Source organism: Pseudorca crassidens, chromosome 3, assembly GCF_039906515.1.
Source record: "Pseudorca crassidens isolate mPseCra1 chromosome 3, mPseCra1.hap1, whole genome shotgun sequence".
Lineage (NCBI taxonomy): Eukaryota > Metazoa > Chordata > Mammalia > Artiodactyla > Delphinidae > Pseudorca > Pseudorca crassidens.
In genome coordinates, this window is record NC_090298.1 from 141,197,358 (window position 1) to 141,217,515 (window position 20,158).

The window sequence follows — 20,158 nt, forward strand, 5'->3', positions numbered from 1 at the left end:
TTTTGGTTCTGTTAAGAGTAGTTATTCCATTCTGCCTGCTTGCAGTCATGAAACCGAAGCATGATAAACTTGGTATTTTGAAAAACCATTGCTTTTTTATTGTATGCTTTTAACATCAGATTTTTTGTAACACACTCAATCCTTTTGTTTTTACCCCTTTCATTGCATTAGATCTTGACAGACTGGCCACAAAGTCAAGTTCATAGGCAATATCACAGGTCCAATATAGGATGTTTGTTCTCCATTAGGGAGAAACAAATATGTCTTTCTCTTTCGAAACAGGTTGTCAGTACCTTGAATGACATAACATTGATGTCTAGAATTTGTTCAGCACACGGATTCTTTTTTCACATCTTGAAATGTTAAACATACAGTGCATATAGTATTACCTGTTTCAAAAAAAGTATAGATAAATAATTTATTAAAAAATATATACACCTTATATATTTAAGCCATATCTGAGAACAGGCTAGGATAGGATTATAAAAAAAAAGATATTTACTAAACAGAAAGTTATTATAGCCTACAGATAAATAAGATAGGTTTGGTCCTATAAGATTTTAAACTACTTTTTATACTTTTAGAACTTCCAAGTAATTTGAGATGGAGTTCAGGAGGTATTCTTGGCGTTCAGTGCTTAGAAGGACCTCAGGGTCTGCTCCAGGCCTGTGGAGAGGCGTCTGCGTCAGGGTTCAGGTCTGCGGCATAGAAAAGCAGGAGCTTCAACAGGTGCACCTTGTCTTGGAGCTGCGGAACGAGCGGCTCCCCCAGCATCTGGACCAGGCGGCTGCGGAAGGCCTCGATCTGTTTCTCCACGTCCACCACTGTGATGTCATCTCCTTGCTGGGGCTTGGGCTTAATCCTTTTGATTATTAAGTCTTTTCGATCGATCACTGAACTCCGTAAGTGCTCTGCAAGAGGGAAAAGTTTAGCGGAACTGTTCTGAACTGCTTTTTATTCCTTTATGACTTGGGAAGATGAAGTCCAATTTTGGTAGGTAGGGTCTAGGCAAAGACTTGATGAGTTACTAGGATACAAGTCAAAGGGCATGTGAGTACCTGTGGTACCTCCATTTCCAGTCCTTTGTTCTTGGTCCTCTTTGGACCTCAAGTTTTACATATTAAAAAATGTATTTCAAAGTCATTTTAATTTTTTTCAGAGTAGTACATGCTTTGTTTAAGAAAATCAAATTCTACTCAAAGGCTTTTGTCCCCTGTGACCATTCTCCTCCAGTAGCAGAGTGAAATAGAGCACATTTCCCTGCTTAAAACCCTCCAGATACTTGCCTTTGCTTTCAGAGGCCAAACTCCACATTGTTCTGTGGCCCAGCCTGCCTGCCAGTCTCCTCTAGTCCTGCTCTCCTTCTTACTACCCGGATCTTACCTCCAGTTCTTGAAACAAGCTCTTCCTGCATCATGGCATTTGCACTTGTTCTATCTGGACTGCTTTTCCCCTAGACCTTTGCATGCTTACCTCCTTCTCATCCTTTGGGACTCAGCTAAGAGGCCCTCCCTGACTAGAGTGAGCTGCTTCCCTCATTTCCCCAGTGTTCCTCTTCATCACAGCACCTGATTTATTTATTGGGTTGCACTCACCAAAACTATAATTGTTTTTGTTGGCATGTTCACTGTCAGGCACTGTCACTGCAGCTAGAATGTCAGTCCATGAGGGCTGGGCTCAAGTCTCTGCCTCTGACGTCATGCACTGGGAAAGGGGTGTACATCCTCCTCTCTTCCATGTTCTTGCTGGTCACCAGAGAATAACTAGGCAACCCCAATTGTGGGGCATTCTACAAAATAAGTGCCCTGGACTCTTCAAAAATGTACATATTACGAGAGACAAGTAAAGGCTGGGAGCTGTGTTAGATGACAGGAGACTGAAGAGCATAACAACCAAGTACAATGTGTGCTGTTTGACTGAATCCTGGCCAAAAGCAAAACTGAACACCTATAAAGGATATTATCGGCACATATTAGATAATATTAAATCAAGGATAAAATAAGTGGGATGATGAATAGTTGTTATGTAGGGGAATATTCGTATTCTTAAGCTGAAGTATTTAAGCATGAAGGATTGTGACAGTGCAACTTACTCTTAACTGGTTCAGCAAGAAAAAGAAAAAAGCATATAGATGGATTAACAGATAAACCAAATGTGGCAAAATGTTAACAGCTTATGAATCAAGGTAAAGTTTATATGGGTGTGCATCGTACTATGCTTTAAACTTTTCTCTAAGTCCAAAAATAAAATACTGGGGGAAAGTACAAAGGTCTAAAGGTATCTCATCCCAAATCCATAACTCAGTCCCAACAAGGTTCTGGAAGTGTGTGGAATTGAGGGAAAGGAGCTCAAGGTTACATATAAGGCAAATGAAGTGAGAAGAGCCCTGCAGCCCTTCTGACTCCCAGGTGCGCCAGAGGCCACAACAGTATCATTTTCTCTATCTCATTTATAAAATGGGGGTAGTGGCGCCTTCATTAACAGGGTTATTAGAAGGACTGAACTACAGTGTCCAGAAATTTGGGAAACAATAAACTGAAAAGAAAGTACAATAAATACACTGTAGAGTATCCAAAGAGTCTGGAAACATAGGAGGTGAAGCTGCCTTGAGATGTCATTACAGGGCCCTTTCAACATTCAATCAACAAACATTTACAGTGAGCACCTACTCTGTCTGTGGAACTGGGCTAGAATTCGGGGATGCAGTGGGATCAGAGCCTTGGGCCCAGCCTTCATGGACTGACGTTCTAGCTGCAGTGACAGTGCCTGACAGTGAACAAGCCAACAAAAACAATTATAGTTTTGGTGAGTGCAACCCAATAAATAAATCAGGTGCTGTGATGAAGAGGAACACTGGGGAAACGAGGGAAGCAGCTCACTCTAGTCAGGGAGGGCCTCTTAGCTGAGTCCCAAAGGATGAGAAGGAGGTAAGCATGCAAAGGTCTAGGGGAAAAGCAGTCCAGATAGAGAGAACAAGTGCAAATGCCATGATGCAGGAAGAGCTTGTTTCAAGAACTGGAGGTAAGATCCGGGTAGTAAGAAGGAGAGCAGGACTAGAGGAGACTGGCAGGCAGGCTGGGCCACAGAACAATGTGGAGTTTGGCCTCTGAAAGCAAAGGCAAGTATCTGGAGGGTTTTAAGCAGGGAAATGTGCTCTATTTCACTCTGCTACTGGAGGAGAATGGTCACAGGGGACAAAAGCCTTTGAGTAGAATTTGATTTTCTTAAACAAAGCATGTACTACTCTGAAAAAAATTAAAATGACTTTGAAAAGATAGAATTGGCTGAATAGAGTGGGATATAGGGAACATGTGGGTTAGGAGCAAGAAGAATTTGGAATTTATTAATACAGGAAATTCAAAGAAGCAAAGGTTGGCAGTGCCCACCTAACCACCATCCAAGGGGAGGAAGTCTTGGCCAGTGGACTTGAACCATTCTGGTCCAGTTGGCAAGGCCTTGGATTTTATGCTTCAGTAGAGGAGAGTTCTTACATCGGAGGTTCTTGTGATTATTGTGTGAGGTGATTTATGTAAAGGGTTTATTTGGCACAAGGCCTGGCTCAAGATATTCTGGCTGGTAGTATTATTAGTTCCTGAATCAACACTAGGATCAGCTACTATTATTTTATCATAATCATCATCGCTACAGGAATCTCCAATCTAACAGTCACACTGATCTTCAAAGTGCTTCTGATCCGTCACTACCTCCCCCACTGCACCACCCACACCCTTGTCACCATTATCCCTCCCCTGACCTCTCTGGTCCTCGGCCAAACTATTTATCACACATCAGGCAGAGTGACCTTACTTAAAACCACTTTGATGGGTTCCCTTCACTCTGGAATCAAGGTGAAATTCCTTAACACGAACTCCCTAACAGGAGGGCCCTTCACACCTGCTCCTGTCTGGTACCGTGGTCTCGTTTCGTGCTATTACCCCCTTGCTCACTGTATCCTAGTCCCACCAGTTTGCTCTATGTTGCTTGGACTCATTAAGCAACTTCTTGTCTCAAGGCCCTTGGACATGCTGTTTCTTCTTTCTGGGAAACTTTTCCCTCCCTATTCGCTTGGCTAACACTGGTACTTCATATCTCAGCCCAAGTATCACTTCTTCAGGGAGGCCTTCCTGGGTTCCTCCATAAACAGTGTAAGTCCTGTTTTGTGCACTTGTACTTTCCTTCACAGCATTTATTTTCATTGCAATTATATGTTACTTGTGTGGTGGTTTGTTTAGGGTCAATCTCTTTACTAGACAGTTAAGCTCTAGGAGGGCAGGGGCCATGTTGGTCTCATTCATTGAAGTTTTCCCAGTGAGCCAGGCACAGAGGAGGCATTCAGTAAATACTGTTGCCTGGATGAATGTATGAACTTAACTGATCTTGCCTGAGTCTGCTTTTCTCCCCTCTGTGGACAGGGCTCCTTGCAGGAAGGCTGTATGTGAGACTCTCCTTGGAGTGAACAGGTGTCTGACTTCCGCATCGCCCTAAGTGGTCCAGCAGAGTGGAATTCAGGAAAAGCATGCATTTCATTCGTTTAAATACTATATGTTTAAATTCCTAGAATTCATAGTTTCAAAATATGAGGTTCTAATTATTCATAAGCATCAGGAAAACTCATGGCATTATGGCAATTCATAATTTTGCCGAGGCTGACTTGAGTTGCATAGTTGTGAAACTGGGGTGTGGGGGATTGATTCTCTCAGCCAGAGAATGTGAGCTCAGCCAACAGCCCAGCATCCACCTCTCAGTGGGGCTACTCTGCCCTCTACAGAAACATTTACAAGATGTGGGGCTTCAAGATATACTTCTCCCCAGGATCAAGGGTAGATACAAAAGTATTTTAACCATGTATAGAGAGTTTAGAAAGTGGGGGGTCGGAAATTCCTTAGAATCTCACCTTCTAATCTCACCCAGTGATTTCATAGAAAATTAGTTCCTTCCAGTGTGCTTTCACCATATACAGACTTTGGCAACAGACCTGGCTCTGCATTTACTTTCCTCTCAGCCTTTGTTTTCCCATCTGTGAAAGGCGGGTGGTACTCACCTTCACAGGGGTACTGGGTTAGATAAGCCAGTGCATGTGCATTTACCTATGCTGCCTTCCTCTCTTCCTCCATGCTAAGAGGTTCCCATAAACACAGGGCGAGCTTAGGCTCCCCAACCTCTTCCCTTCTTCCCCTGCCCTTGGAGCTGGACAACTCCGGCCGACTTCAAAACACACTCAACAATGTCCTCAGCCCACTTGAAGAGGACAGAGATGACTAAGGAGCCCTCACAGTAAAATGCCTACTGACAAGGACACTGACCATTTCAGGGAACCATTCAGCTGTGTTCTTTGTAGTTCTTTGTAGGACTCTGTTTTCAAACTACTGGTTCTAAATATTTTTTTCTCCTTCTTAACTCCTGGTCTCCAAAGAAGCTGGAAACGACGTTAAGGATAAAATAGCATTGGAACACACCCCGTTTATTCTTGGTCAATATACACTGGTCTGAGGCCTTCCTCTCCTTTATTCAAGGCAGAAGAATATTCTGTAATAAAAGTAGATCCCATGTCCATCTTAAATTACTATTGCCCATGACCCAGGTGTATTCCCTGGGACGCAAAACAGAAATGAACAAGAAGTGTTAAAGGTGAACTTTAAGCAAAACCGAGCTGCTTTAATATTAAACTTTCAGCTAGATCTCCAAAAGAAACAATTACATAAACCTCCATGAGGCATGGAATTTGCCTTTGGGGCTTTGTTCTGAGAAGGACACATACCTTTCTTTGAGCGTGTTAAAAAATGCACAAACCACACAATTACATGTCGTGGCCTTGACAATGCTCTCTCTTATGTTTTAGTTACAGGCGCCTGAAACAGAGAAGACCCTCCTGGCCAGATGACAGGCAGCTAACACTTGACTGAGCGCTTTCTACTTTTATCTCACGCCCATTAGCAATCAGTCTTGGCAAGTTATGTATTACCATCCCCGTTCTACAGAAGGAAGAAACTGAGGTCTAGAGACATAAAGTTAGCTGCCCAATGCAGAGTAGGTGATGGAGTTGGGATTTAAACCCAGACCTTCTGTCTTAAATCTAGTGCTTTTTAAAATGTTTCTGTAACAGCTTCCTCAATTCCAGGCCCAAGAGGGTGTAAGGACCATCTTATCTTCCCAAGTGCCATTACTGAGCTAAAATCAACCTCAATATGATCATGGCAGGTAAATTATGTATATATGTATGTATGTATGTGTGTGTGTGTGTGTGTGTGTGTGTATGTGTGTGTGTGTGTGTGTATATATGCATTTTCCCCCCTTACTGATGGAGAATAAGTTGGACATTGTACCCCTAAATACGTGAGAATGGATTTCCTAAGACCAAGGGTATTTACTTTCATAAGCCAGGATAATTATAAAAAAAAATGAAACTTAATATTAACACAATACTATTATATAATCTACTTAAAATTTACCAATTGTCCCAATAATGCACATTATAACTTCTTTTTTCCTGGTTCAGGATCCCATCCAGGATCATGTTTTACGTTTAATATTCATGTGCTTTAGTTTGTTTTTAATCTGGAACAGTTCTTCAGTCTTTCTTTGTTTTTAAGACATTGTGACTTTTGAAAGTACAGGCCAGCTACTTTGTAAAAGCCCTTCAATCTGGGTTTGTCTGATGCTTCCTTCTGATTAGATTCAGGTCATGAATTTTTGGCAAGAACACTACATAAGTGATGAGGTGTCCTTCTCAGGGTATCACATCAAGAGGCATGTCAGTTTTCTCCCCTGAAAACTTACTATCTTTCCTTATGTAATTAATAATTACATTAGTTTCCCCAGGGACCACATTAATCCTTGGCTAATCAAATCATTCTTATTTGAAGCAGCTATTCCATCATTATCCTTGTCAATATTTGCCCCCTGAGTGTTAATTAGTCTAACTTTTCCAGATCCTCACGGATCACTGGCTTTGCCTGTGACTAGAGCAGAGCCACTTTCACAGACTTAAGAGTGTCTTACAACTTTTGCAAGATGTACATTTTTACTTTGCCACTGATTTGCTCTGTATTTGCATCATATTGACGGATATTTACAATCTCCGAGTCAGTGAGCAATCCACCCAACAAAGACGCTGCAGTGATAGGCCACGGAAAGATGCCAGGGCCAAATCAGGTCATTAGTAAATCTTTCTCATGTTAGGATGACTTTTGTTTACCTGCACAGCCTAATAACTGTGAGGACCACGGTAGTATCTGCCATAACAAAAATACTATGTGAATTCTGTTTCACAGCAGTGATTCCGGCTATGTCCTTCCTTGTTCCTCACAGTTACAGCAAGGAACAATGGTTTACTGAAGCTAACAAATTAGAGTCCCTTATGTAACTTTAATTCATAATAATGTCCACTGTGAGACTCCCACACCATCTGGTTTGTGACCAAATGCTCCTTACCTCTTAAAACATGTTGGTAACTGGATAACAGAAACTGTAGATGCTCAACCAGTTCATCCCATGTCTGCCACTGGGTTTTATCCGACTGCAGAGATAGTAAAAGCAATTGGTAATAAATGCCTTCCTCAGTTAGAGGTTTTGTACAGTTTTCAAGTCACTTTTACATAATGTAAAAAAGTGTAAAACACTTTTACATAATTTACTTAATCAAGGATTAAGGAAAAGGTGTTCTAGGCCTGGAACTGAAATAGGGAAAAATGTACCTGACACTTGAGCAGTGATGTGGAATTGTTCAGAAAATAGAGGGCCTGGGCCAGAGACAAGGGCAGGCGGGTGGGTGTCTCACAGCTGTGGAGGAATATGATTTCCAGCACTTTGCAGCGCAGAAGGTGGCTCTCCATGGTAGTAAAGAACATCTCTCTGTGTGGAGAAGAGATAGAGAGAGTTCACCATCACAATTATTGTTTCACGGAACATACACCACAATTCTCCCTGAATGCTCTAACCTTTGCCCTAATCCAGAGAAGGCTAAGAAGGAATACAGTGAAGGCCTACAAAATCACAAAGCTTGTGGACAGGGCAGAAATGGATTTGTTCATAAATTCGCAACTGTCAGAAGGAGGGAAAGTCTTTGATATTTGAAAAAGACTAGTTTAGGACACGTTAAGAAGAATTATATCATACTGTAACCAAGAGAATTAATCATGAGATTACATATTTCTGAATGGCCATAATGTGCCAGGTACTGTTTGGCAGAAACAAGGAATAATAAGAGAAATAAAAGAGGATATTGCTCTCAAAAAGCTGATAGTTGAAGAGGGGCAAGAAGTATGCAACAGGAAACCTACATAAAGCGCAGGGCAAGTGTACACGTATGCGAGGTGCCTGTGGTGCTCTAGAGACACAGAGAAGAGAGCACATTTGGTCAAGGGGCTGGAAGCAGCCTTCGTATGGAGGAGGTGGCACTGCTGACAGTGGTCTAGGAGTAAAGAAGGCCCGAGGCAGGAGGCATTTCAGTGCAGGGATAAACATGGGTAAAAACAAAGAAGTAAAAGTCATAGCTGGGGCACTGCAGCCTTGTTAAATTTCAAGTCTAGGACTTAAGAGTCCCAGAGGGACTCTGGCCCTTGACTTTGTCACTCTGTGCAGGGCAGGGCTTGGCCAGCGAGGGTGGGCTGGAGCACATTCAGAGGCTTCTGAGCAGGACAGCTGTAAAATGGGGGCTGTGCTTCAGAAAGGTGAATCAAACTCATTGTTCTAAAAGCAATGTCAGCTTCCAAAAAAAAAAAGTTATGAATCTCAGATGCACAGGGTGAATCTCTGGACTGCCTGAAGGTTTTTGCCTGAAGGTTTGTTTGGTGGTTCTTGCCAGGTCTGCTTGTCATAGCAGTTCTGAGGAATAGACGGCTCATGAGCAGATAAGGAGATGGCAGCAACAGAGCTAGCTCTAGATCTCAGAGTTCTTTCTTCTACAACTGCCCCTTTGCAGTTTTGCAACATCTGGAAAAACAGGGTGCTCTTTGTGCCACTGTCACTTATAAAAATGATAAATAACAAAGTATCTATTCATTTTTATTTTCTTTTTTCCCCTTTCCCGTTGCTGTTCCACCAGGCACAGGTATTATTTGTGTAAAAGCAAGGGTAAAAAAGCAGAATAAATACTTTAAAACCTTTGCTTCTTACCATTCAAAAGTTTTAAAAAGTCTGTAATATTTGTGAAAATCCATTTTATCTCTCTTTTTTTTAAAAAAATATATTTATTTATTTATGGCTGTGTTGGGTCTTCGTTGCTGTGCGCGAGCTTTCTCTAGTTGCGGCGAGCGTAGGCTACTCTTCTTTGCGGCGCGCGGGCTTTTCATCGCGGTGGCTTCTCTTGCTGCAGAGCACGGGCTCTGGGCACACGGGCTTCAGTAGTTGTAGCACGTGGGCTTCAGTAGTTGTGGCACACAGGCTCAGTAGTTGTGGCTCACGGGCTCTAGAGCGCAGCCTCAGTAGTTGTGGCACATGGGCTTAGTTGCTCTGCGGCATGTGGGATCTTCCCGGACCGGGGCTCGAACCCGTGTCCCCTGCATTGGCAGGTGGATTCTTAACCACTGCGCCACCAGGGAAGCCCCATTTTATCTCTTTAATGTGTGTTTTTTTTTTAAGTACGATTCTATACCTCCTCTGACAAATTTTCTTTTTTAATACAAAGGACTCCAAATTATTACATTTATAAGATATTCCCCCAATTCTTTTAAAGTTTAGTTTCTACTCTGTATTTGGCCTATTACTTTCACAAGACAGTTTTCCTATTTAATAACTTTTTATTTCAAACTGTATTTTCTCTTCCAATTTTTATTCCAGGGCCTGCATTTGTCCTGGTTTTATAACCCAAGATGGCAAACCCAGAAATATCCAAGGGACAAGAAAGTAATTTTAATGTATTGGACATAGTAGGAAATGGAGGTACAATTATCTATAGCAATTCAAATTCAAAATTTAAAAACAAGATACAGAGGAAGGCTAACATCCAGATCCAGCCTTAACAAGTATAGCTGGTATTGGATTTACTCTCCTGTTATCAATAATTATAAACCTGTACAAAATATATGAAATAACTATTTTCAGGCATTGGACAAGCTACTACAAATGACTATTATTCTTGAGAGAAGGGAAACAAAGGTGGTGAACCCCATGTTTACCCCAGATTTCTTGCTGGGGGCACTTTCTAACTAAGGCAGAGGAAAGCGTCGGTCCCAAACAGAAAGCAGTGGGCTTGTTGGGCAGAGCAAACAGAGACTGGAGTTCAGTAGAGCTGAGGTGGCTGGAATTTGTGTCAAAGAAGAGGGAGCTCAAGAAATATGTGTAAGGGGCCCCCTTGGCACATGGACAGGGAGAAGATCCAAAAGCCTGGGAGAGAACAGCTAGTGAGGAGCTATGAGCTGACTGGGAATTTGGGAGAGTACCCAGTGCTGAAAGACATGGGGTTTCAATGAGCTAGAGGAGAGATCTCATTGAACATGTTGGGCATTCAGGTGCAACCCCAGGAAGACTAAGCTACAAGACTAGTATCTTAAGAAGGGTTGATTTAGAACACCCTTACAAATCCTAGAAACAAGGCTTAAAAGGAGAAAGCTAATCTGCCAATAAATCACTGTCTGCAAGAATGAAACTCAATACTCTTTAAAGGAAGTCAGCAAATTTCAGACTCTCAACAATGTGGCATTCATAATGTTCAGCACACAATAAAAAATTATTAGACAGGGGAAAAAGCAGGAAAATGTGATTCATAACCAGGAGCAAAATGTCCATAGAAACAGGCTAAGAGTTGATACAGATGTTGGAATTAGTAGACAAGGACTTTAGAACAGCTATTGTAAATATGTTCAAAATTAACCAACCAACCAACCAACCAGCCGACCAACTAACCAAGATATATATAATCAGTGATTAGATGGGGACACTTAGCAAAGAGAAATGGACACTATAACAATGAACCAAATGGAGACTCTAGAGCTGAAAAACACAATACCTGGAAAAAAAAAAAAATCACTGGATAGGCTTAACAACAATTGGGCACCACAAAAGAAAAGATCAGGGAGCATGAAGTCTATCCAAAGTGAAAAAGAGAAAAAAAAAAGACAAGTCAAAACAAAATAAAACAAAACAACAACAGTAGAAAACACCAGATCCTCAGTGTTCTGTGGAACAGTGTCATACAGCTTAATGTATATGTACTTGAATTCCCAGAAGATGAAAGTTTGGGGCAAAAAATAATGGCCAAGATATTTCAAAAATTGATCAAAAGTATCAACTCACAGATTCCAGAATCTCAATAAACCCCAAGCAGGATAAACGTAAAGGAAACCACACCTAGTTATAATAATCAAATTGCTGAAAACAAAAAAAAGCAGCCAGAGAACAAAGACACATGGCATATAAGGGAACAAAAGTAAGAAATTCTAATGACTTCTCATCAGCAATCCAGAAGAAAATGGAACATCTTTAAAATAAATTAAAAATACCTATCAATCTAGAACTCATATCAAGTAAAAACACCATTCATATATGAAGGTAAAATAAAAACATTTCCAGATAAACAAAAGCTGAGAGAATTCATTATGGTAGACCTGCACTACAAAAAATGTTAAAAGAAGTTAAGTTCTTTAGGTGGAAGAGAAATGATACCAAATGGAACTTGGATCTTCAACAAAGAAAGAAGAGCACCCAAAATGGTAGCTATGTGGATCTGATGTGTTTTTATTTCAGCACCACTAAGCAATTAACTCAATTCTGACACTATTTACCATAGTGTCAGATCCCACAGGTTAAGGGCTCAATCCTACAAGACTGCCCTCCCACTCTCTCTTCAGGTGCCAATTGGAAAGTCCAGGTTGTTGACCTGTGTGCTTCTGAACCACTTAGCTATAGATCGAAGGTTCCCAGAAACCCATCTTAGGTTTGATTAATTTGTTACAGTGGCTCACAGAACTCAGAGAAACACTTTACTTACTAGATTACCAGTTTATTATAAAAGGATATAACTCAAGAACAGCCAAATGGGAGAGATGCATAAGGTATGGGGAAAGGGTGAGGCCCTTCCATGCTCTCTGGGTACATCACTCTACAGGCATCTCTACCTGTTTACCAACCTGGAAGCTCTCTGAACCCAGGCCTTTTGGGTTTTCAAGGAAGCTGCATTAGATAGGCACGACTGATTAAATCATTGGCCATTGGTAATTGAACTCAACCTCCAGCCCCTGCCCATTCCCAAGACGTGGGGGTGGGGTGGGGGGAGGGCTGGTAGTGGAGGGTTGGAGTCCCAACTCTCTAATTACATGGTTCCCCTGGCAACCAGCTCCTATCCTTAGGTCACCAAATACTTTCTGAAAGACCCCTCACTAACATAACAAAGATAACTTGATCACTCTTATCACTTATAAAACTCCAAAAGAGCTCTGTGCCAGGAACAGGATGAAGATCAAATATATATATTTCTTATTATAGGTCATAATATCACAGTTAGGTAGTATAAAGACTTTCCCTCCCATATCTCTGAAATTTTTTTAAAAACAACTAAATGTTTAAAGCAAAAATATGATCCCATCCTGGAGTAAAATGTATGACAACAATAGCACAGAGGATGGGAGTGGGGTAAATGGAAATACACAATTATAAGGTTCTTACATTACATGTTATGATATAATATTAATTCAAGGCAGACTCTAGTAAGTTAAGAATGCATATTGTAATTCCAAGAGCAACCATTAAAAAAAGTAAAACATTTGCTGAAAAAGCATGTGATAAAATTCAATACCTGCTCATGATAAAAACTGAGAAAACTAGGAATAGAAGGGAACTTCTTCAACTTATTAATGAATATCTACAAAAAAACTTATAGCTGGCATCATAATTAATGGTGAACTCATATATATATATTTTTTTGCGGTACGCGGGCCTCTCACTGTTGTGGCCTCTCCCGTGGCGGAGCACAGGCTCCGGACGCGCAGGCTCAGTGGCCATGGCTCACGGGCCTAGCCGCTCCGCAGCATGTGGGATCTTCCCAGACCGGGGCACGAACCTGTGTCCCCTGCATTGGCAGGTGGACTCTCAACCACTGCGCCACCAGGGAAGCCCTGAACTCATATTTTAATTAATCAATAATTAATGAACTGAATGCTTTCCCCTACATCATGAACAAAGGTGTCTGCTTTCATCACTGCTATTCAACATAGTACTGGAAGTTCTAGCCAGTGCAGTAAGGCAATAAAAGGCATACTGATTGGAAAAAAAGAAATAAAACTTTCCCTATTTGCAGATGAAATGATGGTCTACACAGACAATCCTAAGGAATCTTTGGCACAAAAGCATTTTCCTTAAAAGAAAAAGCTGACAAGCTGGACTTCATTAAAATTTAAAGCTTGCTTTTTGAAAGACCTTGTTAAAGAGGATGAAAAGACAAACTACAGAATGGGAGAAAATATTTGCAAACTACAGATCTGAAAAAGGATTGTATCTAGAATATATAAAGACTCTTAAAAGTCAACAGTAGGAGAGCAGAGTCAAGATGGAGATGTGGGAAGACGTGGAGTTAGCTTTTCCCTGCAACTAGGGCGCCTGCCGGCCGCTGGTGGGGGACTCTGATGCCCAAGGAGATGGGAGGTACCCCAAAGTGAACCGGTAGGATGTAGGGGGACTGATGGGGGAGGAGAAGTGGAAGCCAGACAGGATCGGCATCCCTGAGGCCAGGGAGATCAGGAGAGGCAGGCGGGAGGAACTCTCCAGGAAGAGCAGGAGAGGAGGGAGGGCGATTGCCTGGCCCGCCTGGGCCAGGGAGCCTGCTGAGCTCCCAGGCCTGTACCCCCCCTCCAAAGCCCCATCCAGGCTGCATGGGTCCTGGGGGCATAGGAGGGAGGCAGGGAGATCAGGAGAGGCAGTTGGGAGGAGCCATCTGGGAGGAGTGGGGGATGAGCGGAGGGCGATTGCCCCTCTCACTCGGTATGGGGAGCCTGCTGAGATCCCAGGCCTGTCACCTGCCCTCCAAAGACCCCTCCAGGCTATGTAGGTCCTTGAGGGCATAGGAGGGAGGAGGGGAGATCAGGAGAGGCAGGGGGGAGGGGCCCTCCCAGACTGGAGGAGCAGGAGAGGAGAGGAGGGCGTTTGTCCCACCCACTTGAGCCCAGGAAGCCTGCTGGGCTCCCAGGTGAAGTCCCCTGCCCTCTCAGACCAGGAGTGGGGGGCACGCCTGGGCTCCTTCTGTTCCTTGAGCCTAAGGCCCATCCCCCACAGCCCCCAGGGCCTGTTCCAGCCCTGTGGGTCCTGAGCATTAGCCCCAACCACTACCCAAACCTCACCCTTGCTTAGGCCCTGCCCTCTGCAGCCAAAGCCTCCTCCCCCACCCCCCTTTTTTTCCCTCCTCTTTTTTTACTACTGTGGTACTGTTGTACCTTCCGGTTGTTGATTCATCTATATTTTTATTTTTATATTCTTCCTAACATATCTGTTAGTTTCCTAGTCTAATTTTATTTTTTACTTTGTTATTGTATTTTATTTTTTTGCCACCCCAGGCAGCTTGTGGGATCTTGGTTCATGAGCCTGCCAGGGTAAGGACGAAGCTCCTGCGGTGGGAGTTCTGAGTCCGAACCACTGGACTAACAGAGAACCTTAGACCTCAGGGAATTTTCATTGGAATGCGGTCTCACGGAGTTCCTCATCTTAGCACCAAGACCCAGCTCTACCCAGTAGCCTACAAACCCCAGTGTTGGAAGCCTCAGGCCAAACAACCAGTAAGACAAGAACACAGTCCCACTCATAAAAAAATTAAAAAAAATGAGACGGCAAAATAATATGTCACAGATGGAGGAGCAAGGTAAAAACCTACAAGACCAAAAATATGAACGGGAAATAGGCAATCTACCTGAAAAAGAATTCAAAGTAATGATAATAATGATGATTCAGAATCTCGGAAACAGAATGGAGGCACAGACTGAGAAAATACAAGAAATGTTTAACAAAGGTCTAGAAGAAATAAAGAACAAACAGAGATGAACAACACAATAACTGAAATAAAAAATACAGCAGAAGGAATCAGTAACAGAATAACTGAGGCAGAAGAACGAGTAAGTAAGCTGGAAGACAAAATGGTGGAAATAACTGTCGAGGAGCAGAATAAAGAAAAAAGAATGAAAAGAATTGAAGACAATCTCAGAGATCTCTGGGACAACACTAAACACACCAACATTCGAATTATAGGGGTCCCAGAAGAAGAAGAGAAAAAGAAAGTGTCTGAGAAAATATCTGAAGAGATTATAGTTGAAAACTTCCATAACATGGGAAAGAGTCACTTAAGTCCAGGAAGCAAAGAGAGTCCCATACAGGATAAACCCTAGGAAAAACACACAAAGACACATATTATTCAAACTAACAAAAATTAAATTCAAAGAAAAATATTAAAAGCAGCAAGGGAAAAACAAAAAATAACATATAAAGGAATCCCCATAACGTTATCAACTGATTTTTCAGCAGAAACTCTGCAGGCCAGAAGGGAGTGGCAGGATATACTTAAAGTGATGAAAGAGAAAAACCTACAACCTAGATTACTCTACCCAGCAAGGATCTCATTCAGATTCAATGGAGAAGTCAAAAGGTTTTCAGACAAGGAAAAGCTAAGAGAATTCAGCACCACCAAACCAGCTTTACAACAAACGCTAAAGAAACTTCTCTAAGCGGGAAACACAAGAGGAGAAAAAGACCCACAGAAACAAACCCAAAACAGTTGAGATAATAGTAATAGGAACATACATATCAATAATAACCTTGATTATTAAATGCCCCAACCAAAAGACACAGACTGGCTGAATGGATACAAAAACAAGACCCATATATATGCTGTCTACAAGAGACCCACTTCACATCTAGGGACATATACACACTGAAACTGAAGGGATGGAAAAAGATGTTACAACAGACAAGGAGGGACACTACATAATGTTCAAAGGATCAATCCAAGAAGAAGATATAACAATTATAAATATATATGCACCCAGCATAGGAGCACCTCAATACATAGGCAAATGCTAACAACCATGAAAGGAGAAATCGACAGTAACACAATAATAGTAGGGGACTTTAACACCCCAGTTACACCAATGGACAGATCATCCAAACAGAAAATAAATAAGGAAACACAAACTTTAAATGACACAATAGACCAGACAGATCTAACTGATATTTATAGAACATTCCACCCAAACGTGGCAGAATACACTTTCTTCTCAAGTGCACATGGAACATTCTTCAGGATAGATCACATCTTTGGTCACAAATCAAGCCTCGGAAAATTTAAGAAAATTGAAATCATATCAAGCATCTTTTCTGACCACATGCCATGAGACTGGAAATCAATCGCAGGAAAAAAACTGTAAAAAACACAAATACATGGAGGCTAAGCAGTGCACTATTAAATAACCAAGGGATCACTGAAGAAATCAAAGAAGAAATAAAAAAATACATAGGAACAAATGACAATGAAAACATGACAACCCAAAACCTATGGGATGCAGCAAAAGCAGTTCTAAGAGAGAAGTTTATAGCAATACAATCTCACTACAAGAAACAAGAAAAATCTCAAATAAACAATCTAACTCTATACTTAAAACAGCTAGAGAAAGAAGAACAAAGAAAATCCAAAGTCAGTAGAAGGAAAGAAATCATAAAGATGAGAGCAGAAATAAATGAAATAGAAATGAAGAAAACAATAGCGAAGATCAATAAAACTAAAAGCTGGTTCTTTGAGAAAAACAAAATTGATAAATCCTTAATCAGGTTCATCAAGAAAAAAAGGGAGAGGACGCAAATCAATAAAATTAGAAATGAAAAAGGAGAAGTTACAACAGACACTGCAGAAATACAAAGCATCGTAAGAGACTACTACAAGCAACTATATGCCAACAAAATGGACAACCATGAAGAAACGGACAAATTCTTGGAAAGGTACAATTTTCCAAGACTGAACCAGCAAGAATTAGAAAATATAAACAGAACTATCACAAGTAATGAAATTGAAACTGTAATTTAAAATCTTCCAAAAAACAAAAGTCCAGGACCAGATGGCTTCACAGGCGAATTCTATCAAACATTTAGAGAAGAGCTAACACCAATCCTTCTCAAATTCTTCCAAAAAAAATCCTGAACAAAATACTAGCAAACAGAATCCAACAGCACATTAAAAGGATCATACACCATGATCAAGTGGGATTTATCCCAGGGATGCAAGGATTCTTTAATATACGCAAATCAATCAATATGGTACACCACATTAACAAATTAAGGAATAAAAACCATATGATCATCTCAATAGATGCAGAAAAAGCTTTTGACAAAATTCAACACCCATTTATGATAAAAACTCTCCAGAAAATGGGCATAGAGGGAACCTACCTCAACATAATAAAGGCCATATATGACAAACCCACAGCAAGCATCATACTCAATGGTGAAAAACTGAAAGCATTTCCACTAAGATCAGGAACAAGACAAGGATGTCCACTCTCACCACTCTTATTCAACATAGTTTTGTAAGTCCTAGCCACAGCAATCAGAGAAGACAAAGAAACAACAGGAATACAAATTGGAAAAGAAGAAGTAAAACTGTCAGTTTGCCAACAACATGATGCTATACATAGAAAATCCTAAAGATGCCACCAGAAAACTACTAGAACTAATCAATGAATTTGGTAAGGTTGCAGGATACAAAATTAATGCACAGAAATCTCTGGCATTTCTATACACCAACAACAAAAAGCAGAAACAGAAACTAAGAAAACACTCCCATTTACCATTGCAACAGAAAGAATAAAATACCTAGGAATAAACCTGCCTAAGGAGGTGAAAGACTTGCACTCAGAAAACTATAAAACACTGACGAAAGAAATCAAAGATGACATAAACAGATGGAGAAATATATCATGTTCTTGGATTGGAAGAATCAATATTGTGAAAATGACTATACTACCTAAAGCAATCTACAGATTCAATGCAATCCCTATCAAACTACCAATGGCATTTTTCACAGAATTAGAACAAAAAACTTTACAATTCGTATGGAAACACAAAAGACTCTGAATAGCCAAGGAATGTTGAGAAAGAAAAATGGAGTTGGAGGAATCAGGCACCCCAACTTCAAACTATACTACAAAGCTACAGTAATCAAGACAGTATGGTACTGGCACAAAAACAGAAATATAGATCAATGGTACAGGATAGAATGCCCAGAGATAAACCCATGCATATATGGGCACCTAATTACGACAAAGGAGGCAAGAACATACAATGGAGAAAAGACATCCTCTTCAATAAGTGATGCTGGGAAAACTGGACAGCTACGTGTAAAAGAATGAAATTAGAATACTACCTAACACCATACACAAAAATAAACTCCATATAGATTAAACACTTAAACATAAGGCCAGACACTATAAAACTCTTAGAGGAAAACATAGGAAAAACACTCTTTAACATAAACCACAGTAAGATCTTTTTTGACCCATATCCTAGAGTAACAGAAATAAAAACAAAAATAAACAAATGGGACTTAAACTTAAGAGCTTTTGCACAGCAAAGTAAACCATAACCAAGACAAAAAGACAACCCTCAGAATGGGAGAAAATAATATTTGCAAATGAAACAACAAAGGATTAATCTCCAAAATATACAAACAGCTCATGGAGCTCAATATGAAAAAAACCAAACAATCCAGTTAAAAAATGGGTGGAAGACCTAAATAGACATTTCATACAGATGGCCAAGAGGCACATGAAAAGATGCTCAACATCACTAATTATTAGAGAAATGCAAATCAAAACTAAAATGAGGGGCTTCCCTGGTGGCGCAGTGGTTGAGAGTCCACCTGCCGATGCAGGGGACACGGGTTCGTGCCCCGGTCCGGCAAGATCCCACATGCCGTGGAGCGGCTGGGCCTGTAAGCCATGGCTGCTGAGCCTGCGCATCCAGAGCCTGTGCTCCGCAATGGGAGGGGCCACAACAGTGAGAGGCCCGCGTACTGCAAAAAAATAAATAAATAAACTACAATGAGGTATCACCTCATGCTGGTCAGAATGGTCATTATCAAAAAATCTAGAAACAATAAATGCTGGAAAGGGTGTGGTGAAAAGGGAATCCTCCTGCACTGTTGGTAGGAATGTAAATTGATACAACCACTATGGAAAACAGTATGCAGGTTCCTTAAAAAACTAAAAAGAGAACTACCATATGACCCAGCAATCCCACTACTGAGCATATACCCTGAGAAAACCATAATTCAAAAAGAGACATGTACCAATGTTCATTGCAGCACTATTTACAATAGCCAGGACATGGAACCAACCTAAATGTCCATCGACAGATGAATGGGTAAGGAAGATGTGGCACATATGCACAATGGAATATTACTCAGCCATAAAAAGAAACAAAATTGAGTTATTTGTAGTGAGGTGGATGGCCCTAGAGTCTCTCATACAGAGTGAAGTAAGTCAGAAAAAGAAAAACAGATACTATATGCTAACACATATATATGGAATCTAAAAAAAAAAAAAGGTACTGATGAACCTAGTTGCAGGGCAGGAATAAAGAGATAGACATAGAAAATGGACTTTAGGACATGGGGTGGGAGGGCAAAGTGCGAGTAGCATTGACATACATACACTACCAAATGTAAAATAGTTGGCTGGTGGGAAGCAGCAGCATAGCACAGGGAGATCGTCTCGGTGCTTTATGATGACATAGAGGGGGGATGGGAGGGAGGCTCAAGAGGGAAGGGATATGGGGACATGTGTATGCATATGGCTATTCGCTTCACTGTGCAACAGAAACTAACACAGTATTGTGAAGTAATTATACTCCAATAAAGATCTATTAAAAAAAACCAAACTCAGTAAAAAAGCAAACAATCTATTTAGAACATGAGAAAAAAATATTTTAGTAAAGATGTTATACAGATGGTATTAAGCACATGAAAAGATGTTCAACTTCATTAGCCATCAGAGAAATGAAGATGAAAATCATAATGAGAATCTACTACACACCTATCAGAATGGCTAAAATAAAAAACAGTAACAACACCAAATGCTGGCCAGGATGCAGAGAAACTGGATCACTCATATACTGCTGGGGGGAATGTAAAACCGTACAGCCACTCAAGGAAACAGTTTGGCAGTTTCTTAAAAAAATTAAATAAGTAACTACTATA

General features: G+C 40.9%; 1 protein-coding gene across 3 annotated transcripts in view; it reads right to left on the reverse strand.

Annotated features, from left to right (window-relative positions):
• Positions 1-73: 73 nt before the first annotated feature.
• SIMC1 (SUMO interacting motifs containing 1) overlaps positions 74-20,158 on the reverse strand; it is a 95,800-nt gene continuing 75,715 nt past the window's right edge. For all 3 annotated transcript variants that reach the window (XM_067732783.1, XM_067732780.1, XM_067732781.1), the window contains 3 exons: positions 7,695-7,851; positions 7,432-7,516; positions 74-911 (listed from right to left, as the gene is read on the reverse strand). In XM_067732783.1, coding sequence (XP_067588884.1) covers positions 649-911; positions 7,432-7,516; positions 7,695-7,851 — 505 coding nt within the window. In that variant the 3' untranslated portion in view covers positions 74-648. The remainder of the gene's footprint in view (positions 912-7,431; positions 7,517-7,694; positions 7,852-20,158) is intronic.